The sequence below is a fragment of the Podarcis raffonei genome, chromosome 10 (assembly GCF_027172205.1).
Source record: "Podarcis raffonei isolate rPodRaf1 chromosome 10, rPodRaf1.pri, whole genome shotgun sequence".
Lineage (NCBI taxonomy): Eukaryota > Metazoa > Chordata > Lepidosauria > Squamata > Lacertidae > Podarcis > Podarcis raffonei.
The window spans coordinates 10,183,961-10,209,428 of NC_070611.1; the positions used below are offsets into that span (position 1 = coordinate 10,183,961).

General features: G+C 44.1%; 2 protein-coding genes across 3 annotated transcripts in view; one reads left to right on the forward strand and one right to left on the reverse strand.

The window, feature by feature from the left end:
* Nucleotides 1–396: 396 nt before the first annotated feature.
* DLD (dihydrolipoamide dehydrogenase) lies at nt 397–22,693 on the forward strand. Its single transcript, XM_053406166.1, has 14 exons — nt 397–576; nt 3,434–3,509; nt 4,459–4,538; nt 5,673–5,741; nt 9,887–9,956; nt 11,417–11,517; nt 12,872–13,015; nt 14,171–14,272; nt 15,406–15,596; nt 17,752–17,922; nt 18,548–18,737; nt 20,320–20,457; nt 21,813–21,902; nt 22,048–22,693. The coding sequence occupies exons 1-14, from the start codon at nt 538–540 to the stop codon at nt 22,111–22,113; spliced, it is 1,527 nt and encodes a 508-aa protein (XP_053262141.1). The 5' UTR covers nt 397–537; the 3' UTR covers nt 22,114–22,693.
* Nucleotides 22,694–23,226: 533 nt separating this feature from the next.
* The window catches only part of LAMB1 (laminin subunit beta 1), a 64,797-nt gene continuing 62,555 nt past the window's right edge, over nt 23,227–25,468 (reverse strand). For both annotated transcript variants that reach the window (XM_053406120.1, XM_053406119.1), the window contains exons 32-33: nt 24,316–24,475; nt 23,227–23,974 (exon numbers count right to left, since the gene is read on the reverse strand). In XM_053406120.1, the coding sequence (XP_053262095.1) occupies nt 23,841–23,974; nt 24,316–24,475 (294 nt within the window). In that variant the 3' untranslated portion in view covers nt 23,227–23,840. The remainder of the gene's footprint in view (nt 23,975–24,315; nt 24,476–25,468) is intronic.

Sequence of the window (25,468 nt, forward strand, 5' to 3'; positions counted from 1 at the left end):
TTCGCGCGGGGCCGGCTTCACATTCCCTCCTTGCGCCTGCGCGAGCCTCTGCCGCGCTAGGCGTCCTCCTCTGCTAGGAGGGTGGGGCACGCTGCCGTGCCCTTTCCCGGGACCTAGCGTTCGCGAGAGGCCGGCTTCGCTTCCCCGCCGCGCGCCTGCGCGAGCATCTGATGGTCGCGCCGGGCCTGCGCTAAGAGACCTCCTCCGCTAGGGGTGGGTGGGTACGCTGCGTGCCCTTTTCCGGGACCTGGCATTCGCGCGGAGGCCGGCTTCGCTTCCCCGCCGCGCGCCTGCGCGAGCATCTGATGGTCGCGCCGGGCCTGCGCTAAGAGACCTCCTCCGCTAGGGGTGGGTGGGTACGCTGCGTGCCCTTTTCCGGGACCTGGCATTCGCGCGGAGGCCGGCTTCGCTTTCCCGCCGCGCGCCTGCGCGACTCGTCGCCGCAGCCGCCGCCTCGGAGAGCGCCGGGCGGAGAAGGGCGAACCTTGAAGGTGCTTGGCGCTGAGGCGGCAGCGACGCTGCCCGAACGAGGCCGACATGCAGAGCTGGAGCCGCGTCTACTGCGCTCTCGCCCAGGTAGCGGCCCGGAGGGGGGCGGGCGGGGAGGAGTGGCGGGCCTCGCCGCTGCCTCGGGCGAGAGGGCGGGCGGGAGCTCAGGCGAGGCCCCGGCGAGGCCGCGCTCCGACCTTGGGCCCGGTCGGGTCTTGGCGCCTCTGGCAGGCAGCTGTTCAACAGGGGAAGCTCCGAGGCGGAGCACCTGCTTCGCGGGCGGGAAGCCGCTCCAGGTTGCGGCTGTGAGGGGGAATCGGCCGCCCGCCCAGGAGGCCGCTGTGCTCCCCCCTTGGGAGTCCCGTCGGGGCTACAGTCTCCCCGAGGCCGGTGGGCCGAAGAAAGAGCTGTGCTTTAGGCGGCCATCAGCCCGTATGATCTGAATTGCGGAGTTGGAAAAGGGACCACGGGGGTCATCTATTTTTATTTTATTTTATTCAGTGAATTTATATACCGCCCTCTACCCGAAGGTCTCACAGAACAAGGTCAACATACAAAGCCACAACAGATATAATCAAAATAAAAACAACAACCCAGTAACACCCCACAGAGAGCCACATTTTAAAAGGGCCTGGCATCTAGTCCAACCCCCTGCACTACAGGAATCTTTTGCCCAATGTGGGGCTCGAACCCACTGCCCTGAGTTGAAGCATCACTTGCTCTACCAATTTAGCCATCCCAGACCAAACACTGTTTGGTGTAAGGTAATTTTTGTGTGTTCCTTTATCATGGAATTGTAGAGTTGCAAGGGATCCGGAGAGTCATCTAAATCCAATTCTCTGCAATGTAGGAGTCTCAACTTGCAGCCCCCCCCAAAAAAAAATCCAGTTTGAAACCATGCTGGACGCTGCTTAGCTTTGCAAACAGCGCTACCTGTTTTATTGGGGCACCAATATGAAATTTTATTCGCCGCTATGAAGTTTTTATTGCTGCTGCAGCAGCACAGCAACAACTGTACGATGTCATCTGCTCCAGAGCGGCAACAAAACGCTGCAACTGTCCCAACAGGTTGATTTCACCCCCAAAGACGCACAACTCAATTGCCTCCCGAGACAGATGGATTTCAACAAGAAGATGAAGCTGTCCGCTCCGGCTTGTTATGCACATGGAGCTTTGGGACAGGCCAGAGGGAATAAGGCCACAAAACCTCAAAAGCCCAACAGCTGTTAGTGCTGTGGTAGCCATTTCATAGAATTGCAGCATTGGAATTGAGCTATCCCAGCAGGTGTATTGCACCTTGCATCTAGTGTAGGCTGCAGTATACCGTATTTTTCGCTCCCTTAGACGCAAAGGGCCATAAGACGCGCCTAGTTTTTAGGGGAGGAAAACAAGAAATAAGAAAGGAACGCAAAGCCTCCTGAGCTAAGAGGGAGCGCTCCTCCATCTTCGCTCAGGAGGCTTTGCGGGGCTATCCCTGAAGCTAGGAGAGCAAGTGCACACCGATCCCTCTTGCCCTCCTGGCTTCAGTGAAAGCAAGCCTCCTGGCTTTCCCTCCACCTCTCTTTAAAGGGAGCGTGGCTCTTGGGGACCCGCCTCCCGCAAAAGCCAGAGATAGCCGTGCAAAGCCTCCGCAGGGCAGTGGGATGAAGGCTCCCCGCTGCCCTGCGGAGGCTTTGTGCCGCTAAGGCAGAGGCTAGAACAGCTAGAGGGAGTGCTGTCGGGGGAAGCCCGGGTTTCCCCCGCCAGCCCCAAAGAGCAGCTCAGGAGCGTGCCGCACTCTGGCAATTTAGCTCCAGGGACCACACATTCGCTCCGTAAGACGCACAGACATTTCCCCTTGGTTTTTAAGAGGAAAAAAGTGTGTCTTACAGAGCGAAAAATACGGTATATGCTGCTGCTTCTCTCTCTGCTGGGGTGGGTTTTAAGTTCCCCCTTAGCTGAGGAGAAGGTGTCAGGGTAGTCTGAGAGAGGCAAGGAGGACTCTGCTACTGTTTTGACCACCAAGCCATGCTACCTGCGCTGGTGGGTGGTGAATGGGCTTGGCATCTTTGCATGTGGTTGCAGCAAACCTAAGCAAGAAACATGGGCTGGTAAGGGAGAGGGTTGCAGCAGCTTCCTGCAAATTTATTATTACCATCTCTTTAAAAAACAAACAAGAAGCCCCCTTTGACTTGGCAATCCGTTGATCTACTTAATTCTACTTTGCATTACTTGTTTCTTTTTATGGCTTCTGCGTCTGAGCCTGGTAGAGAGGCTTATTCCTTTGACTTTTCCAGGAGGAGAATTCAAAAAGAAGGGGCTCTGCTTCTGTCATATTCTGAAATAAAGGACATATTTTGTTAGCTGTTCTGCACTAGAGAGTATCGCCTTGTGATGAGAGATGCCAGGCGGTCTGTGAGGCCTTTTGCATTCTTCACAGAGACCTTTAGTGTTCAAAAGTTGTCAGTCTTTGTATTTCTAATAAGTCAGAGGTCAAAAAGAAGTGAGGAAGTGTTGACTTGTGGATTTATCTGTACATAGACTTTGCCACTTCCTATCAGCAGTGAAAGGCAATGTTCAGAATAGGTGCTCATTAAAATAGATTTCCATGGAACTTTCCCAACATTTATTTTTCTAACTCCAGCAGCTAATGATGCATAGCAAACAAAAGTGTTGCTCAGTGTGCAGAAATCACACAAGTGAGGCAGGGTTTTTACCAATACACTGTGATAATTTCCACCCCACCCTAGTTGTTTCAAATGATAAATACAGATATTGAGGATCTGAAGAAGAAAATGACCCACAAATTTATGTCTCCTTAGGAATACAAGTGAAGGTTTTAAAATGAATGTTGAATTTTAATGAGTTTAGTTAATCCTGTGAGTAACAATTTGTGTGTTTTTTTAATACATACACTATCCTTATTGGAGAACATAAATTTATTTCTTCTTGTTTTTCAAATCAGAGAAGCCATTTTAACCGGATCCAGCCTGGCTTACAAGGCATTTCTGTAGTGCCTTTAAGAACCTATGCTGACCAAGGTAAATATTATGTAACTTCAAAAGTCACATCAAACTGTACATTTAAATATTTTGGGTCATTGTTTCGCCATCTCTGCCTATGTGATGTTCCTCAGGATTATTAAGATGTTACTACATTGTGAAAAGTTGCATCATTGCCTGACCAACACATGAAGATTGCTTCTCCACATTTTTTGTGGCAGCAATGCAGATTCCAGAAGAGGAAAAAAAAATTTTTTCCCCTTCAAGATACATGGAAGTAGTGACTGGAAAGGATCAGGCCCCTTTTCCATGTATTTAAAAGGAAAATACAGCTGAAATACCACAAACATTGTGTTACAATACTTCAAGCTTACCGATGTATTTTTGTGATATTAGCTATAATAAAAAAGATGTTGATAAATAACAATTCTGTAGCCATGGAAGACTGATCAGTTAGATTGCTTACTTGGATTGTTGTATCAGTTATTGTTCCAGTAGGCTTTTTTTTACTGAAATATCTTTTAGTGGACTATCTTGCATTATTATGTTGTACACTGTCTTGGTAACTTTTGCTTTTAAGTCAGTATATAAATCATTTTAATAAATATGTAATAATGTAAATGTCCTCATACATCTCTTAAGTATGTGCAATTAATTGCATTGGAACACATGCAAATGGACTTCGATTGCATTCCAGTCAAAATTAATGCAGCACTTGTACATGTTCAGAAACTTTCTTCTTTTTAAATGGAAAGAATTGCATTTCTTGCTTTCTTCTCATTTTAAAGAATAGGTAGAGGGATTGTATCCAAGAAAGATACTCTGCGCAGACCCACTGAAAAAAAATGGACTTAGTCATGTCTGTCGATTTCAGTGGATCTGCTTCTCTTTTTCTGTCCGTGCAATATTTGACTGGAAAATTTTTAAATGTAAAATATTTTCTTACATCTTCCACATCTTATAAACATCTGACATCTTTTTCTGTCAGTTGATGCCGATGTTACTGTCATTGGATCTGGCCCTGGAGGGTATGTTGCAGCAATCAAAGCTGCTCAACTTGGCTTTAAGGTAAGGAAACAGGATGAGAAGAATCACATAATGTAGCCGTGGTGCAGATAATCTTGCAGTTGTGGTTCTTGCAATTATGTCAAAAGGAAGACGACCATTTGTAGCTTGGCTGTCTGTACCTTGAAGATGCAAATTGGATGGCTTTAAAAGAGGATTCCAGGCATAGCCAAACTTGGTCTTCCAGATGTTTTGGGACTACAACTCCCATCATCCCTGACCACTGGTCCTGTTAGCTAGGGATGATGGGAGTTGTAGTTCCAAAACATCTGGAGGGCCGAGTTTGCTTATGCCTGGATTAGGCAATTTCATTGAGGGCAAGACTATCAGTGGCTAATAAACATGATGGCTATGCTCTACCTGTTAGAATCAGTATGCTTTTGAATACCAGTTACTGGAAACTGGAAGGGGGAGAGCGCTTTTGGGTCTTGCGGGTTTCCCATCATCATCTGGTTGGCCACTGTGAGAAAGCTCAACTAGATGGGACATTTGCCTGATCCAGCCGGATCCCTTGTTTTCTTCTGAATTGCCTGCAGTCTAAAGAACCTGCTATACAAACTTGGGGGAAAGAGTTGTTTGTTGAACAAAAGCTGCATCACATTGGAAAGGTAATGTGCAGGCTTCACTTGGCACAGATAGAAGGAGGCTAAATATGCCAGATACATCTAATAAATAGAGAATACACATTATAGCAGGTTCATTTTGAAATAAAAGCTTTAAGAATAAACTCTTCATCAGTCTGTCTCTTTCATATAGAGATGTGGCTTTTATTATGTAGTAGACAATAATGGTGTCTTCGAAGCAGATCAGGTTATATCAGACATTTCTTCAGAAGATCTGTGATGCTCTGTTTCTCTCTAGCAGTGATGGAGAACTTATGACTCACTAGATGTTGTTGCAATCCAACTCTGATCAGCCCTGGCCTGGTCAGAGTATCCCTTGGTTAGGAACGATGGGAGCTGTCTAACAAGATGAATGTTTTGCCATTAGAAAAGAATGCTTATAGGAGTGTTCTAAAGAAAGAAAGAAAAAAAGAATGAATTGTTGGAAAATAAAAGTGCAGGAACCCATTGTGGCCTATTTGATCTATGGCGGGGAGACTGTTTTATGAAAATTCCTTTCCCTTTTAATTCTTAGACTGTCTGTGTGGAGAAGAATGCAACACTAGGAGGGACCTGTCTGAATGTGGGATGCATACCTTCTAAGGTAGGTACAGTTTTGAGTTCTCGCCTTGTGCTGTATCTAGATTGGAGGAACACCTGCATTCATTTTTGCACAGAGGTACTACTGGGGCTCATCAGCTTCATGGTGGGAAAATCCTTAATCAAATCTGCATCGTCATCCTCATTTTATTTTCATGCTGCCTTTCCATAGTTAAAGCCATGAAAAGATTTACATAATCATAAGCATAGCAGAAGTAGTCATAAATAAATAAAGCGCTCCAAAAAGTACACAGCCAGGGCCGGCTTACCCATAGGCGCTAAGGGTGCGGGGCACCAAGGCACCAGGCTCTCAGGGGGGACAGGCCAAGAGTCCGGGGCTGAGATTTGGAGTCCGGGGATTGAAGAGCCAGGCCAACCGCTGCAGAGCAGAGCCCATTGGAGCATCGCTGGCTTCTCTACTGCGGGCACTGAGGCATCCTGCCGGCTCTGCCCTCCTGCGTGCCTGGATTGGCGGGCCATTGAGACGAGCAGCTTCCCTCCCAAGCCCCTGTGGGGATTGCTCTCCTCCCTCCATCCACAGTGGCATGGGAGAGAGTTGTGTGCCCCCCAAAAGCTCAACAACTCTGAGCTGCCCCCCCTGGAAAAAAAAGCTCAACAAAAAAAATATGGGGGCACTGGGCAGTTTTTTGCACCCTGGTACCGCATACCTGGTACCCTGTACACAGCTGAACTGAAACAATTTCCACATAAATAATAGAGGATCTAAAAATAAAGATACCAAAAATTTAATATCAATAACAGCAACAAGAACTCCTAAACAGTATCCCTACCCAAGAGTCTGTTCAGCAGCTTCAGCTTTTGTAGTTGGAGTCCGTCAGGCCTCCACTATCTCAGGCCAAGTGGGAAAGGGCAGGGAGCAAGTCTTCCAGGACTCACAGCCAATATGGTCCCACAGTATGAGAAGTCATGAATTGTCGTTTTGCAGTAGCTTTGGTGTGTTGGCTAGTGTGTCAGACCATAATTAGGACAGAGAGGCTGAACGTGGAAACTCAAGAGCGACCTTACGTGAATTGTAGCTGTGAGGATTAAATGGATGTGGGAGAATCAGGTACCTCAAGCCCTTGGAGGAAGGGTAGGGTGGAAATGTATAACAGATACAGTGGTACCTCGGGTTACATACACTTCAGGTTACAGAATCTGCTAACCCAGAAATAGCACCTCGGGTTAAGAACTTTGCTTCAGGGTGAGAACAGAAATCGTGCTCCGGCAGCAGTGGGAGGCCCCATTAGCTAAAGTGGTGCTTCAGGTTAAGAACAGTTTCAGGTTAAGAACAGACCACCGGAACGAATTAAGTATACTTAACCCGAGGTACCACTATATTAGTATTCAGTTTTTAATGGGATTATATCCTTCTTAATAAAAGAAGGAAAAGCGGTTTCACCTTAAATGGTTGGTTGTTGCCAGGATCTGATAGTCAGCTGCCACCACATTTGTTATTTAAGTCAACCTGGTGTGTCTATAACTCTCATGAGTGAAACCCGGCCATCAGGATTTAATCATGGGGCCTAACAAGCAGCAGCTAACACTACTATAAAATACAGATATGTAAAATAAACAAATACTACTTTATTTAATCTTTGTCTTGGAGGCTGGGTTTGGCTGCTGTGCTTGATGCATCTAGCCAGGTGTACTCTAGACCAGATGTTCTTACACTATAGTCTGCAGATCACTGGTGGTCTGTGAGTTCCATTCATGCAGCATGCCTGATAGGTTGTGGAACAGCTGAGAATACCTGTACTTGACCCTACACTTGATTATTATTTTTCTGACAGTGGAGGTGTGGCTGTTTTGATCATGGCCAGATTAAAGAGCAGGCTAATGAGGCTTTCTCCTAAGGCTTCAATGTTCATAATATGGCACTGGTGCTGCCTAATATTCCCCCCCCCCCTTTAAATTTACCTGTAGGGGTAAGACTACAGTTATTAAAATCTCAGTTTTGTATGTGCTTTTATTTATAGAACCAAACAAGTTTATTAGGTGATCCACGGCCAGCCAAAAAAAAAAAGTATACAGCTTTACTTCTGGAATTAGACATAGAATGTCCACAGGAGCAAATAAATCTCATGTGGTTTAAATCCAAGAATTTATTTTTAAATATGATAACAAAGAAAGTAGTTGTCTTTTTATTCTGGAATCTGAAGTATCATTTTCTTTGAGAATCTTTGTGACTTCCCAACTAATTGGGTAGAATTAATGCCAAACACAAACCCTATGCTTCCGCTGAGCTGATATTGCTCCTTTGCGTTCTTGCTTAATTCCTGGTGGTTTTGTGAAAGTGACTTGCTTTTAAGTGTCCAGCTGAGGGGTCAGCAAACTTTTTCAGCAGGGGGCCGGTCCACTGTCCCTCAGACCTTGTGGGGGGCCGGACTATACGTTGCCATGATTATGACCCACATTTTTGGCAAAAACCCTTATTGAGACCAACCCAAACATTGCCCAAGTGTGATTTTTTTTGGGGGGGAGGGGGTGTTCCCTCATACACCCACGCTGCTTCCTTTGCGTTTTACACATTAGAATCATAGAATCATAGAGTTGGAATAGACCACAAGGGCCATCGAGTCCAACCCCCTGCCAAGCAGGAAACACCATCAGAGCACTCCTGACATATGGTTGTCAAGCCTCTGCTTAAAGACCTCCAAAGAAGGAGACTCCACCACACTCCTTGGCAGCAAATTCCACTGTCGAACAGCTCTTACTGTCAGGAAGTTCTTCCTAATGTTTAGGTGGAATCTTCTTTCTTGTAGTTTGGATCCATTGCTCCGTGTCCGCTTCTCTGGAGCAGCAGAAAACAACCTTTCTCCCTCCTCTATATGACATCCTTTTATATATTTGAACATGGCTATCATATCACCCCTTAACCTCCTCTTCTCCAGGCTAAACATGCCCAGCTCCCTTAGCCGTTCCTCATAAGGCATCGTTTCCAGGCCTTTGACCATTTTGGTTGCCCTCCTCTGGACACGTTCCAGTTTGTCAGTGTCCTTCTTGAACTGTGGCGCCCAGAACTGGACACAGTACTCCAGGTGAGGTCTGACCAGAGCAGAATACAGTGGCACTATTACTTCCCTTGATCTAGATGCTATACTCCTATTGATGCAGCCCAGAATTGCATTGGCTTTTTTAGCTGCCGCAATTGACAGTTATTATTTCTCTTGTAGTGGGGGGCTGAGGTAAGTGCGCCATTCCTGTCAGCCCTGTAGCTAATGAGCGGCCTCCCCAGCAGAGCGCAGATCTGAGTGCAGCCACCGAGGCTCTCCCCACTTCTTCCAGCGGGAAGCACCGCCGCCACAGACACCGGTGGGTGCCGCTCCCAAGGGACCTCTGAGCCCCTGCCGCCATAACTGCCCTTCCTGAAGTCAGTCACCGGCAGCACCATGGTGGAAATCCGAACTGTGGTTCCTTTTCCCTCTTCCCCATCTCCCACCCCGGAAGAAAAGATTGCTGTGTGTGCATCACAAACGGAGAAGGGGCTTGTCTTGAGCAGCTGCCCGCCTCACTTTTGACCCCCAAGGCTGGCTGAGTTGCAAAAACCATTGTGTGCGCGCTATGCCGGCTGCCTGGATTCCCAGACCATCCACGGGCCGGATCTAGAAGGCAGTTGGGCCTGATCCGGCCCATGGACCTTAGTTTGCCGACCCAGGGCCCAGCTGCATGAAAGTTACAAAGATGTATCAGTGAAACCGATCACTAATGGAGCATTGGTTCACACATGCACCTATGTCACTTGATTACTTCATGACAAGCAGCTGATTGTGTGAACTGACTCCCTTGAAGAACATTGCATTTGAGATAATGTGAATTGATAAGGAAGTTCTTTGTGGAAACTTATGTAGTCCATTCAGGCTTCCATTCATTCATTCAGGCATCAAGTACTGAACATGGCGGTGTTTTCCTGAAGACATATTAATAACCAAGGTGAAATTACTTCATTCAGATCTTAGGATAAATAGTAGTGATGTCATACTATAGCAAGGGTGACTTAACCCATGCTCATCCAACTCCCATCAGCCCCAGTCACGCCAACGATATCTGGAAGGCTGCAGGTTAGCCACTCCTGAACTTCAGTCATCTTTTACTACAATATCCCCTGTGGAAATTACATGCTTAGTTTAATTTTGTTTTATGTTACAGGCCTTGCTAAACAATTCACACCTGTATCATTTGGCCCATGGAAAAGACTTTGCTAGTAGAGGAATCGAGGGTAAGTATGAAATACCATCTGTTGACATTCCAAATATCCTAGTTCTGCTGTGCTAGTGCATAGTGAGATAATTTATGGGATTGGATATTGAGTTAGACTGCTGCATCCTCTTAAGATAGTGTAAAGCCCTAAATATAGGGAGTCTACTCTGCATATTTAACAGGATGCAATGCATTAAATAATGTTAATTAAATTAAAATTATATATACCCAGAAACTTGCCAGCCAGGCCAATACTTAGCTGGAATCCTGTACATTACTTTGGTCTAAACTACTGGGTAGAATATTGTCCGTGAGTTGCTCTTGTCTGTAGAGGAAAGGGCAAAAGACTTAAATTTTGATAGAAAGAATTGTGCTTAACATTCCTTGTGCACAGCAGGGCTTTCACTTGCTTCCTGGTGCAGCTCTGTGTTCCGTTCCTCAAGCTGCTCCTGTGGGATTTGATAAATCACTGCTTGATTTAGAGCAGGTAGGAGAAAAAGCAATGTTCTTCCACCCTCTGCATGAAAAAGCAGAATGTTCTTTGGCCTTTGAAGCCTTGCCTTTCAATTTTGTTCTAAATGAAAGCTAAAAATTCAGGGAAGCAACCTGGAGGGTCAGGTTATTCCATGGCTATGGTCTTGATTCTTATCTAAGCAAACTTAAATCATTAGGAAAAATATATATTTAAGCCACTTTTATAGGCCTGCTTCTCTTTCTTTTAGTCACCATCCCATGCTGTATGTATTACCTGTCTTTTGAATTCACAGAAATAACCCTAACATTTTAAAGCAAGAAGCAGACTTTATTTTTAGATTAAGTTTGTTGCGACAGGCATCTTCTTTGAAGAGGCATGCTCTCCTATGTGAAGGAAAGGGGAGGAGGGCTTTATTTAAGAAAAGTGGTGCTGGTGTATTACACCTGATTAATCAGAGACACCTTTTAAATGGATAAATTGAAATGATAAATAGACTGAACATTGTTTTATTATTCAAGACATTTGTATTCCCCCCTTTTAATAGTGCTTTCAAGGTAGTTAACAAATGAAAACTAAAACAAATTAAAATTACTAAGTCCAAAATGTTACAGAATAGTCTATCAATAAAAAAGCAATTAAGATATAGTGCGAGTCTGACGGCACCTCACACTTTTCAGTTCTGGTGCCATGAGAATGTTCCTGGGAAAGGATCTGCAGAACTGAGGCCCAGCCACAAGCCAGTCCTTGTCCACAGCCGCCACGTTTTATCTCAGAGCAGGGTCTTTTGTGGAAAATCTCAAAGGAATCCTCTGATACAACTTCAGTATTGTAGGGTACACCCAGGGGGGTAATGGAGATACATGAAGGATGGAGTTATTAGTGTCTTAAGTTAATAAAACTTGCTAGATGTTTCACTGAAGCATCTAATAGAACTGTAAGAACTTTGCTATGTGCTTAAGTCTGCAAAAATAAAGTCTGTGTTGCATTTGCACATACTTATATAGTTACAGGACTCAAATTGAATTTGGAGAAGATGATGGAGCAGAAAAGTGGTGCAGTCAAGGCCTTAACAGGGGGAATTGCTCACTTGTTTAAACAGAACAAGGTACGTCTGGACTCTGAACCAAAAGCAGTTTACTGCTTGCACTATTCCTGGCCATTTCTCAAGTCGCTTTAGAAGTTGGTGCTGGTGTAAGTTGCCGCTTTTCTATAAGTGGTTGCCAGGAAGGCAGCCCAATTTGCAATTCATCACATGGAGGATGATACCCAAGTAAGTCATACGGGGAGTGGACCCATTGAAATCGATGGATGTTGCCTGAGGGTGATTGTTGGCTATTGTCCAGAGATTAGTGGTTTTAATCCCATCTTCAAATCTAAACCGATAGTTCTTGGCGAGAGAAGACAGAGCAATAATTAACTCCTTTTGCTCAGAAATATAGTCTGAACATGGTCAAATACATCCCCGAAGAACCACAGGATGAAGTTTTCTTAACTTGGTTAGGATATCATGGGCTGCATATCCACTAGCAACTGCTGAAGGTGGAAGCCCCATCAATATGTGTGCTGTTTACAGTTTTCCCTGTTCTTTAAAGGCTTGCCAGCCATCTAATCTGCTTCATATGTAGGCCAAGCTTCCTTTCAAAGTGAAGATATTGGTTTATATACCGTATTTTTCGTCCCATAGGACGCTCCGCCCCATAGGACGTACCTAGTTTTTTGGGGGGGAAATAAAGGAAAAAAATTTCCCTTTATTTCCCCCCCAAAACCAGGTCAGGGAACAGCTGGATGGCGGCGCTGCGCCTCCTCGCTGTCCCCTGAGCTTGTGGGGCTGGCCGATGTCTGCCCGGCGCGCGGGGCGCTCTGCTTCAGGGCGCCCTGCACGCCGGGCGGCAGGCTGCTATCCGCAGCGTGGGGAGCCCTGCGGGAACTCCCGCGAGCTCCCCAGACTTGCTGATAGCTTCCTGAAGCCTTGAGAGCGAGAGAGGTCGGTGGGCACCGACCCCTCTCGCTCTCCAAGCTTCAGCGAAAGCCTGTATTCGCCCCATAGGACGCACACAGATTTCCCCTTCATTTTTGGAGGGGAAAAAGTGTGTCCTATAGGGCGAAAAATACAGTACTTTCTTCACACTTTAAAAAACAGGTGGCTGGCTGGCCTCCTCTTGAGTGTTCTTGGGAATCACTGGGACCTGCATGCTGATAGGATAAAGTTGTGCTCGTTAAATGCACGGAAACTTAAAGAGTTGTTTGCTTAGATTAAAAACACTAGTGTGTGCCACAATAAAAAACTGAAACATCTCACGTGTGCCCTGTGTCACAAAAAACACAAAAAGCTTTTTACTCCATCAACCTCTGTGTATCAGATTTCAGTGCCTCCTTTTAAGCAGGGTAAAGAATAGCATTGCTGCAACCTGAAATGTTTCTTAGTTAATTCTGTTTAACAAGAGCTTTCTTTTTTGAAGGTGACACATGTTTCTGGGTTTGGAAAAATAACTGGCAAAAACCAGGTCACCGCAACGAAAGATGACGGCAGCACTCAGGTCATTAATACAAAGAACATCCTCATAGCCACTGGCTCAGAAGTAACACCTTTCCCGGGAATTACGGTATGACTTGATTTTTAAACTTTTTTACTAGTGTGCTCACTGTTTACTTGCCATTGATTGACTGCAAAAAACCCCCACATTTTCAGCTATGCTTGGCATGCCCTGAGTCAAGAAATCTTCCCTCCTCTCCTTCCCTCAATCAGATACATGCCTAACATTATATTGGGATCAGAAATTCTTAACCCTTTTCTACCCCTGCAGCAGATAGCTCTCAGGTGCCATTGTTTGGTCATTTAATATGTTGCAGTAACAAGTTACAATTTTTCAGCGACAGGGATGTCAAATAGAAACATTAGTATTCTTTGTTGCTTCTGTTTTCAGTGTTATTTATGTTACCTTCCATAGGTGTAAGAATCATGTTAGTTTGCTAGGACTTGAGTTGTATGTGCTGGCAAATTAGGCTGAGGTCCCTTCACCTTGCACAGCTACAGCAAAGGTAGACCGGAGGGCTTGTGTGATGAAGGGAGCCTGTTGCTAGGCAAAGAGTTGTATCCACTTAAGTCCATTGAAATTAAAAGGCCCAAGTTAGTTCTGCCCATTCCATTCAGGGGGTCTCCTCTGTGTGACTAATGTATGCAATCCAGAATGAGGAGGAACATTTCTGGAAAAGTACCAGCAAGAGTTGCTTGGTCGGGAGAACGGTTTCATTTTCTAGCTGCTTCTGTCTTGTGCTGATGTAACTGGTTGAATGGCAAGAATAATGCACTGAAACAACAAAGATTAAGCCAGGCTCCTAAGTTGAAATGTAATAGCAAACCACACTTGATAGGAAGCCAAGATTTGTAAGCCAGCATCAAAACATGGTTTCAAATGGTGGTTTGCTGCCCTGAAATAAACCATGGTTAGGTTCAGAAGAACCATAATTAGGCCGGGTCAAACTTTTCTTGCTTATGGCCAGAGGTGTTTGCAACATGCAAACTAGCTCAAATATATAATGTGCAACAAATCCCGTTTGCAAATACAAATAGGCTAAACACACCATGGTGTGGTAGCTGTTAGATATTCACTTCTGAGATCAGAGGAGATTGGGTGTGTTAATGGTGGTATGGCTGTTGTATTACATATTACCTTGAAAAAATGTTGGCATTTTATACAAAGTGTATGCTTTTATACAAAAGTCTCATATTTGGGGGAATTTATTTTTCTTTTGTTTAGATTGATGAGGATACGGTTGTCTCATCCACGGGGGCTCTTTCTTTGAAGCAAGTCCCTGAAAAAATGGTGGTTATTGGAGCAGGAGTCATTGGTGTGGAACTGGTAAGAAGTGCTCTACCTCCTTTTAATTTTTTTCAGCGTCTGTCAATATTCCCAGTTGACATGCGAAAACATATTTCTGGGCCTCATGCAGTTGCCTGTAGCGGTCTATTGGGCTGTCGGGAGTCACGCAAACCAGTCAAGGTACTAAGGAAACATGGGTTGAATAAACCAGTGCCCTTCTATGGGGGCTGCTTATACGGCTGTTACGATTCTTGCAATTGCAGAAATAGTTTTCCATATGGGAACAATTGTGCAAATGGCAGCCGCTCTCTATCCACTGGCACGTGGAGGTGCCACGCCATCCAGGCTTTATTTCCAGGCTGTCCTGGTTTGCAGCCTTGCATGACCAAAAGGATGTCATATAGAGGAGGGAGAAAGGTTGTTTTCTGCTGCTCCAGAGAAGCGGACACGGAGCAATGGATCCAAACTACAAGAAAGAAGATTCCACCTAAACATTAGGAAGAACTTCCTGACAGTAAGAGCTGTTCGACAGTGGAATTTGCTGCCAAGGAGTGTGGTGGAATCTCCTTCTTTGGAGGTCTTTAAGCAGAGGCTTGACAACCATATGTCAGGAGTGCTCTGATGGTGTTTCCTGCTTGGCAGGGGGTTGGACTCGATGGCCCTTGTGGTCTCTTCCAACTCTATGATTCTATGATTCTATGCTTGCACGATCGAACACGTGGAGCTTAGTGAATATTTGCACAGGGCTGATATATAGCAGGGTTCTGCAGGACTGGAAGCCTTTGAATTATGATAAAAAATTCTGCTGTTATTCCAAGACCTATTGGGGAAGTTACCCTCCAGAAGATGTTGTAATTGTGATTTATTATTTGTACCCCGCCCAACTCCCATCAGGCCCAGCTAGCATGGCCAGTGGACTCAGATGATGGGAGTTACAATCCAATAACCTCTGGAGGATCACAGGTTCCCCATTCCTAGTTTATTGTGTTCCCAGTTAAGGAAATTTATCAGTCAGTGAAATTGTCATGAAAGTGTAGCAGGCGTTGTGCAAAAGGTTACAAAACATTCCCGGGCTGTTTAAAGATTTCTGGTGGAGTTTAATCTTCCATGGTTGCCATTAGTCAAATGAATTTTTAAAAAATAAAGTAAAAATGGGCTTGTTTACATCGCAGGGTTCAGTCTGGCAGCGTCTCGGTGCAGATGTGACAGCTGTGGAGTTCTTGGGCCATGTAGGTGGATTGGGTATTGATATGGAGATATCTAAGAACTTCCAGCGTATTCTCCAGAAGCAAGGGTTTAAATTTAAACTGAATACTAAAGTTACCGGTGCTACCAAGAGACCCGATGGAAAGATTGATGTTTCGTAAGTATGTACGCAACTATGTAAATATGTAACTTAAAGAAATGGGTTGTCTTCTCTTTATAAAACCTAAATTAGCCCCAGATCAGACTTGGGGTCAAGGGAGTGGTGGAATTACTGGCATCTATATACACGGGTGGCGCTGTGGGTTAAAGCCTCAGCGCCTAGGACTTGCCGATCGAAAGGTCAGCGGTTCGAATCCCCGCGGCGGGGTGCGCTCCCGTCGTTCGGTCCCAGTGCCTGCCAACCTAGCAGTTCGAAAGCACCTTCGGGTGCAAGTAGATAAATAGGGACCGCTTACCAGCGGGAAGGTAAACGGCGTTCCGTGTGCTGCGCTGGCTCGCCAGATGCAGCTTTGTCACGCTGGCCACGTGACCCGGAAGTGTCTGCGGACAGCGCTGGCTCCCAGCCTATAGAGTGAGATGAGCGCACAACCCTAGAGTCTGGCAAGACTGGCCCGTATGGGCAGGGGTGCCTTTACCTTTACCTATATACAGTCGTACCTCGTTTTGTGGCCGGGGTCTGTTCGCGGAGTGGTTTGTGCTTCTGTGCATGCACGAAGTGCGATTTAGCACTTCTGCTCATGCGCAGGCAGCAAACCCGGAAGTAACCTGTTTCAGTACTTCCGGGTTTGCTGCGGACATTCGCCGGAATGGACACTAGACAAGGCGGACGTTCACAGAGGTATTACTGTATATGAGACTGGTTCTTAGGCTGCTTCAAATATATTTTCATCTCTGGAAACATGTTCACAGAACTGTAGTTATTGGCATGGAAAGTGTATATTGTAGAATCAAATATACTGGGTTGTATCCCTGCTGACCATTGGCTAGGCTGGATGGGGTTGATGGATGTTGGGAGTCCAACATCTGCAGAGCTACCGCTGACATAGGTGATGTAATCCATTAGTTCATGCTTAAAAAAACACACAACACAGACAAGTCCTCTTGGAGCTGCTAATCTTGGATAATGACAGTTACCTATGCCTCTTACACTGCACAAATTGAAATGTTTCTAATGGCAAAGAACTTTAGCTAAATTTATATGGCAAGGGAAAAGGGCAAGAATTAAATTCAAACTCCTCACGGATCTAAGAGAAAGAGGGGGTTTTGCAGTTCCGAACTTAAAACTTTATTATGAGGCCGCTTGCCTTTGTTGGATAAAAGAATGGGCCATTTTAAAAAACACGGATTTGCTGGATCTAGAGGGATTTAACATTAGATTCGGCTGGCATGCTTATTTGTGGCATGATAAAGGAAAGATCCACAGAGGCTTCTCTAATCACATCATTAGAGGCTCGTTATTAGAAGTTTGGAACAGGAACAAAAAGCTGATTGAAAGAGACACCCCTTGGTGGCTTTCACCAATTGATATCTTAACAACAAAAAAGTTAAATCTGGAATGTGAAAGATGGACATACGAAGATCTCCTAGTTAAATCAGAAAGAGGGTGGAAAATTAGACCGTACGAAGAGTTAAAGGATAAATTAACTGGATGGATACAATTTCACCAAATTAATGTGTTATGGTACGATCATAAAAAAATAGGAATGAGTGAAAAAAAGTCCAGGTACCAGGTGGAAATCTTAGAAAGAAATGTTTCTAATGTAATAGGCACTGGCATCCTGTTCAAAATCTTACATGAGTTGCATGTTTTATCCTTCAGAATTAAAGTGGCTGGATAAAAACCACAAAGTTTAAACTTGCATTTGTTACTCTCTCGATGTGTAGACTCTAATTTCACAAAATTCCTATGCCGTTTGATTGTATTGTTTGTGGCACAGCTGGCAAGATTCAGAAAAGAGCTGGACAATGCACAGTCAAAACAATTCAGAGGGGGGTTTAAGAGACAATCCCACCTATTCATTATAGACATGTTGGTGTTGTGACAGTTATGAGATGATTATAACATTTCTTTTGTTTGAGCTGTTTGTTGGAGAACTGCTGTAGTCACTTACTGTGACATGAATGTAAAAATGTGTAAATTTAGTATGGCTTAACTATAATTTGCTGTAGTTTTGCAGGGCCTTGACATATTATCCGTGTAACGACCCATAACTGTTAGATAAAAAGGAGTGATCAGGATTCAGTGACAGCACGTGTACTAATAGTGTGTTGCTTCTCCATTCATGAGCACTCTCCTACTCCTTTCTCCCCAGAATTGAAGCTGCTGCTGGTGGCAAGGCAGAAGTGATCACTTGTGACGTACTTCTGGTTTGTATCGGGCGGCGCCCATTCACTAAGAATCTTGGCCTGGAACATGTGGGTATTGAACTAGATAATAGGGGAAGAATCCCGATCAACAACAGATTCCAAACCAAAGTCCCAAAGTAAGTGAAGTAATCAGATGGGTTGTTGGGCTGTTGGAAATTGTTTTTTTCTGAGTTGGTATTTTGACTTTAAATTTAAGGTTCAGTTGTATTCAGGGAAGTTTTTTATGTATGATATTTTAGTGTTTTTTGGTTTCTATGGAAGCTGCCCAGAGTGGCTGGGGAAACCCAGCCAGATGGGCGGGGTACAAATAATAAATTATTATTATTATTATTATTATTATTATTATTATTAGCAAGATGGGTATAAAAACTGGTTGTAGTTCAGCGCGGGAGCATTGGTTAAGTGGAGGAAGATTTATAGTGTGTCAGATTGTTACAATCTCCTCTTTTGGCTTGTGTTACTCTTGCTACAATCATAATTAATATATGCTAGAAAAGGATGACAAGAACAAGCCCGTTTACCTTGGGCCTTCATTTACCTTTGGGGTAAAACAAGACTGTAGCTCAAAGACAATTTACCTTAAAAAATGAAAAGTTTCAAATTAGATTAGAGATTTGGCTCTTCGTTGTATTTTTTATTTTATTTTTAGCCTATTCCATGTATATTCAGGACACTGGGTCAAACGCTGCTGTTACAGTGCATGTTTTTATGTCTATCTGCTTGTTTTTCTTTACTTGGCAGCATCTATGCTATTGGCGATGTAGTTGCTGGACCGATGCTTGCTCACAAAGCGGAAGATGAAGGTATTTTGTGTGTTGAAGGAATCGCTGGAGGTGCAGTTCACATTGACTACAACTGTGTGCCCTCGGTCATTTACACACATCCTGAAGTTGCCTGGATTGGAAAATCGGAGGAACAGCTGAAAGAAGAGGTACTATATGTAGTTTCTTCTGTCCGCTCATAGTAGAGCAGTGTGTCTATGCCCTGGTTTGCATGCATCACTAAGCCAAACCACGGCTAAGCATGAACTTAATGATTGTGCAGGTACTTGCTGCAAACGTCTCAGCCAGTTTGCTCCTTACCCAGTAGTCCTGCTGCCCAGAGCTAAACGGTAGCTTAGCTTAGAATATCATCCGAACGCCAGGCTCTTGCTCCAGACAACCCATAAATTTTAAGAACTTTTCAGACTCTTGAAGGTATTTTTTGCTTTCAACTGCTTTGAACTTCACTAAAAAATTATTATTATTATCTCTCTATTAAATTTGTATACCTCCCCCCAGGTCTCGCCACATAAAATCACAACATAAAAACATAAAAAGCATAAAAAACAAAGACAAGAACAACCCAATAATCCCCCCCCCTTTCTACAACATGTTTTAAAAGGGCATTGGCATTCAGCAGCAGTTGGCACTGCTCTCCTTTTTTGCTTGGATCATTTGTGGTGCTGTCTTCTTTTCAAATCTATTTTTCACTTTTGCATTAAACCATGGTTTGTTCAGGGGAGGCAAACCACCAGCCAGGGTCCAGACATAAAGCTAAACCCAACCATGGCTTAGTGCCAAGTAACACTGCACCAGAACAGCTGGGGGGAGGAGTGGAGCAATGTGATTTTTTTTTTACTGTGAGTACCTGAATGCTTGTGTGTTAACACTAAGCTAACGATAGCTAAATGTGATGTGCAAACTGGACCTGCATTTCTTTTGGAGCAAAGGGCAGAATAATGGAGCTGGCAGTAGCAACAATGTGCTTGAATATCAGTGTTTCAGTTTATAGCGGAGAGGAAAGGGAGCATTTCATGATGTGCCCCCCTCCCAGTTACTGTTTTAGATAGCTATAGAGAAGCCATGAGTCCACAAAGCCAGGTGCTAGGAATCATAGATGTTGTTCAGTCCCACTCCCAGAAACAAACCACTGTTAAAAACTTGCGGAAGTGAGAACCCCATGGATGTTGGAAACAATGCTGCTGCAGTTCTGAATGTTACATACGTGGTGTCATACGTGTCTTCTGAGTGCTCTTCAGTTTTCCTGCCTTTTGTCCCCAAGTAGCAAGTGCTTTTCTGTAAGGTTCTGCTACAGCAGCCTCAGTGAGGAGAAAACAATTTGGAGAAAGGGGCTGTTTTGAGAGTGCCACTGCCTTAAATCAAGCGTCCACTCCCCACTCAATATTCTTTAGCAATTGCAGCAGTTTCTGTACATGGATCTATAATGGTCATGTCTTCTTTGGAACTCACGGAAATGTAAACTGGGCTGCACCACATCTGATGGTAGGGTTGCAACTCCAGGACTGAATGCATCTCCACCCAAAACATTTGTGTTTGGGTAGAACCATCTCCCGGACACCTAGTTTTCTATGTAGGAAATACTTTTGTGTGGAGCAGGATGTGAGCACCCCCTCCCTAACTTGGCCTTTTGGAACACAGACGCAGTGAACTGCCAGAGAAGTCGTACTTTAGTTTTTCTGCCAGGTGCAGGAGATAATGTCCAGCCTCCCATAACCGTCTTTTACTTTTTAGGGGGTAGAATACAAGATTGGCAAGTTTCCTTTTGCTGCCAACAGCCGAGCTAAGACCAACGCTGACACAGACGGCTTGGTGAAGATGCTAAGTCACAAAACGACAGACAGGATGCTGGGAGCGCATATTTTAGGCGCAGTGAGTACTATGCGGAATCTGCATGTTGTGCTTCAGAATCTTGAATGTATTTGGTTCTGGTGGACAGGCGTTTATAATATGCAAGCATGCATACTTCTGGCCTCTTAAGCATTTGCTGGCGGCTTGTAAGACTTCAGAAAAATGTTTATATCCCCAAATGTTTACCACAGCTCAGTTGCTCTTCCTACATTTCTCTTGGTATTCTGTGTACCTTTTCCTTCCATAATTCAAGAAGATAACCTAAGAATTCCACAACAAATGATGGATTCATGGGCATTTTAAATAAACACATGCCTTCTTGCATAACTTAGTCCACTGCAGAATTTGAATTTTTTTTGGATTGCAGATTTAAGGCTTTTCACATGCTGGCTCCTAAATCCCCAGTCATGTTGTGCCATTACCAAGTGCGGCACAGTGGACTCGGCCACAGTTTTGTGTTGTATGATTTTTCTCTTACTCCGTGCTTCTCAGTCCGAGGTTTTAACAGAACAACAAAAGCAAACCAGAACATGAAAAAACCCATCATGCACACTGCGTTCAGAGCACTCTGTGTGCAGTGATAAAAGCATATAATTTGGTCTTATGCACAACTTTAAACATCCTGAGCACCTCAACTTTCATGGGGGTGGTGTTTTTTAAATAGCATGTTTTTAGTCCTTATGTCTATGAAGTTATGCTTGAAAGCATGCAAACAGGCATCGAAACCCAGATTTATGATACTATTACATACAAATATAAGAAGCCAATGGCATCTTAGAAGTGGTGTTCCCCAGTTGCTTTCCCTCACAAGGTAATAACTCTTCAAAGATGGCAGCTGATGAAATATGCATATGTATAATATGTAAAACTTGGTTTTTTTCTAATCAGTACTTGCATAATTTAATGAAGATTTCATTGGTAGCCCTAAGCCTTTGCTAGGTGTATCGTTGCTTACCTTAAGCATTTACCGTATTTTTTGCTCTATAAGACTCACTTCCCCCCCCCCTAAAAAGTAAGGGGAAATGTGTGTGCGTCTTATGGAGCGAATGCAGGCTGCGCAGCTATCCCAGAAGCCAGAACAGCAAGAGGGATCGCTGCTTTCACTGTGCAGCGATCCCTCTTGCTGTTCTGGCTTCTGAGATTCAGAATATTTTTTTTCTTGTCTTCCTCCTCCAAAAACTAGGTGCGTCTTGTGGTCTGGTGCGTCTTATAGAGCGAAAAATACGGGTAATGCAAATCAGATTTGACACCAAATTTTGATAATCTTTTTAAAAATACAGAATACACAGAGCTCTATTTATAGTTCTCTGTACCTCTGCTTTTAATTTTTTCTCATAGATTTATTACTTGCATCATAATAACTTCTCTCCCTCCAGGGTGCTGGAGAAATGATTAATGAAGCTGCTCTTGCAATGGAATATGGAGCATCGTGTGAAGATGTTGCCAGAGTTTGCCACGCACATCCAGTAAGTTGGTGTGAGCTGTCTGGTCATTTTTGTCTCTGTGAGTTAATTGAAGATCCAGATAATTGCAAGGTTCCCCCTTCGTTGTGTCCGACTCTTCGTGACCCCCCATTACCTTTTCCTAATTACTTTCTTTTGTTCTCAACAGACTGTGTCTGAAGCCTTCAGGGAAGCTAACCTAGCAGCGTCATTCGGCAAAGCGATCAATTTCTAAAGCAAAAGGATACAGTTAACGCACAAAGCATATTTTCCTTTGAAAACTGACAGGAGGCTTTGTGAAAAGCTGAGTCATTTGAAAACTTCTGGGACTTAACTAAGTGAACTTTTCTTTTCAACATGAGCTATTTAAACAGATTTGGGGTTGGGAAATCACCCAACAGCTGTACATTAAGTATGTTTGCTTGTTTGTACATTCTAGGTTTCTGCAGAAGACAAGCTACAGCAATGACAGCTTAAGGTTGTAGTGTGCTTAAGAAGAGTCCATCATGTACTTGGGCAAAATATAATTGTTGATACTATCCAGTGTTGCTGTTCTGTCATTGCTGAGGAACTGATACTGTAATATCATGATACTTAAAATATGCCACTGTCACCTTTGCACAATGCTGTCGTGGTAATTTCAGTGAGAGGGATAGCAATAGGTTTCAACGCGTCACAATATTTTTAAAGTTATTTTTTAATCAAGGCTAGTCTTTGTCTTGGCTCTTCTTGATATGTAGGACAAAATGCATACAGCTGGTTTCGCTCTGTGAACAGCCATTTGTATCGATACATTTTTTAAAAATGGAAAAACACCTGTTTTTTGTGAAACTTATTGAAAGAAAATCAAGTTCTTTTGGAGAAACAAAAATTGGTATAAAAAAATACACTGTGTGGAAGGTAAGTGGAAGAGTTCGTACAAAGCTGTTGCACAAGCAGGCCAACATTTTTGGCTTTAGCGCCATTGTCCTCTCACAATGTTCTGACATGAGGTGCAAGCTGCAGTCTCCTTCCTTTCTGCTTGTATCCATGATGCAGTTTCCCTGCTTCTCTCCCTGTGCCTGCACTTCACATACTAGATTTCATGACCTCTATTGTGGTGGAGGATCACTTTTCTTATCCCTAGAGTTGCATAAAAATAATTCATGGTACATTATCAGCTTATTTATATGGTGGCGTTCTTAACACTTCCTTTGTTAGAAATAGTGGGGGAATGAATCTGTTCAGACAAGGGGGAGATCAGAAAAAAACTCGAATACTAGGATTTGCTTCCTGGATGGCACTGGTTCAGGGATCTTATGGTCCTAAGGGTTCACACACACCCTTTAACTCATGCAGACACCTCAGCTAATGTAAAAAGGGTATTTTATTTTCTACTGTTTTCCAAAGAGTACAAATACATAATATCAAAACTCATGCCTTGCAGGGAGTGCTAAGGCAAGCAAGCACCTGATACAGTGACAGTCAAAACATAATGAAATAAATTATGTTTCTGTCTTGTTTCAGGCATCTTTTTCCCTCACTCCGATTCTGCAAATGTTTGGTCCTCTATGGCTTTATTTTACGAACTAAGCGTTTCACTTTCCTAACATCTGTTGACATAGCAGAGGAAGTTCTGGAGCTGCATTCATAAACTCTTAAGCAGAACTCTTTAAATTGAAATTAACTTCTCATCTTAAGATTTTATTATCAGAGTACTTAAAAGGGTTAAAATACCATTTCGGGATAATGAATGTAACACTGGTTAAATGAATCATATGCTTTGTTACAAAAGTACTGTTTATTAAGTAAAAGAGAAAGTCTTTGGTTTTAAGATATTAAAGCTGGTATTTAGTCAAATTATCAGGTCTTAAGGTATGAAAAGAATGTATATCAGTTTCAGTTTACGACTTCTCTCTCTTTGGATTTACATGTTCCCCTTCCAAAGGTTTTTTTTTTCTGGTTCCATTTTCCAATCAGTTACTAGCAAGTGCTGTAAACAGCAACTTTTTGGCTGATGGCCTGCAAGAGGCTGCGGACTGTTTCTTCCAGCTGCACCACTTGCTTGGCTTTGTCTTCCAGAATTCTTTGATTCTTCTCATATGTGTTTTCCAATTCTGCAAAGAAAGAAAAAACAGGGGGGGGGGGGAGAGAGAAGAAGAAGAGTCAGGTTATTCCAACAGCAGACACTACATGTTGGGTAGTTTGAAAGCCAAAGTAAAGGTGGAATTGGAAAGAAGTCAAACCCCATTGTACCGAGTTATTTGGCTTTACAGAATGTGAGAGGCTTCTAATAAAAAGGAGAAACAGCTGTCTTTGATGACGACGACGATGGTGTTTTACGTCATGGTGCTGCGGAAATGGGCTTAGGAGGTGGGGAAGGAGTGCTCAGCTGTAACCGAGAACATATGGCAGTTCTAAAGAAATATTAAACCCCTTTTTCCATATTGGACTTTACCCTTGAGCTGCTGAAGTTTGCTGTTTGCTTGTTCTAGCAGGGTTTTAGCTTCATTCTGTAGTGCCTCTGCTTTCTTCCTGGCAGCTGCAGACTCGCTTGATTTCTTGGCAATTAAGCTTTCTACTGTCCTATACTTGTCGTCCACATCGTTATCTAGTACCTGCGATTTGAGACATAAGGTGGCAGTATTACTCAGAACACAGAAATGGAACACATTCTTTGACATCCTACTTTCACTCTTAACAAGGATCTACTGAGCAGAGGCCACACACATCCTGAGTGGAGCCCATGGAAATGGATCTCTCTTTCAGTATCGTTCAAAGCATCCCTTCCCTTATACTCTCTTTACCCCATGAGAAGAAAAAACCTGTGGTTTGTTGTTCCCAGCCTTTAAATATGGGTCACAGCTGGAGTAGATACTTGCACTAGTGTCCATACTCTTTTTGGAAATGAAAATACAGTGGTGCCCCGCAAGACGAACGCCTCGCAAGACGGAAAACCCGCTAGACGAAAGGGTTTTCCGTTTTGGAGGCGCTTCGCAAAACGAATTTCCCTATGGGCTTCCTTCGCAAGACGAAAGCCCATAGGGAAATCTCCGGGACAGCGAGGAAGCGCAGTGCGTCTTCCCCACTGTCCTCGGACCTCCTCCAAAGGCTGGCGGTGGGGCGGAGAGACCTCCCGCCGCCAGCCTTCGGAAGGCTCCTCTGAAGGCTGGCAGTGGGGCGGAGAGACCTCCCCGCGCCAGCCTTCGGATGGCTGTCCTGAAGACTTGCGGTGGGAGGAGGGTTTTCCTTCCCACCGCCAACATTCAGAATGCTGTTCTGAATGTTGGCGGTGGGGAGGAAAAACCCTCCTCCCACCGCAAGCCCCGGGAACAGAGGAGAAGCGCTGCGCGCCTTCCCCTCTGTTCCCGTACCTGTCCTGAAGGCTTGCAGTGGGGAGAAAAGCCCTTCTCCGCACTGCCAGCCTGGCAAGCGGTCTCCATAGGAACGCATTAATTGATTTTCAATGCATTCCTATGGGAAACCGTGCTTCGCAAGACAAAAAACTCGCAAGAAGAAAAAACTTGCGGAACGAATTAATTTCGTCTTGCGAGGCACCACTGTAAAATTGGAAGTCAGCTGCTGCCAATAAGGGAGCAGGACCTTTAAGA

Bases quoted from the DNA above. Each gene is read 5' to 3' on its own strand.
- DLD (XM_053406166.1), top strand. From the start codon at position 538: ATGCAGAGCTGGAGCCGCGTCTACTGCGCTCTCGCCCAG. The intron at 577-3,433 runs GTAGCGGCCCGG...TTTTCAAATCAG, and splicing joins TCTACTGCGCTCTCGCCCAG to AGAAGCCATTTTAACCGGAT. The intron at 3,510-4,458 runs GTAAATATTATG...TTTTTCTGTCAG, and splicing joins AAGAACCTATGCTGACCAAG to TTGATGCCGATGTTACTGTC.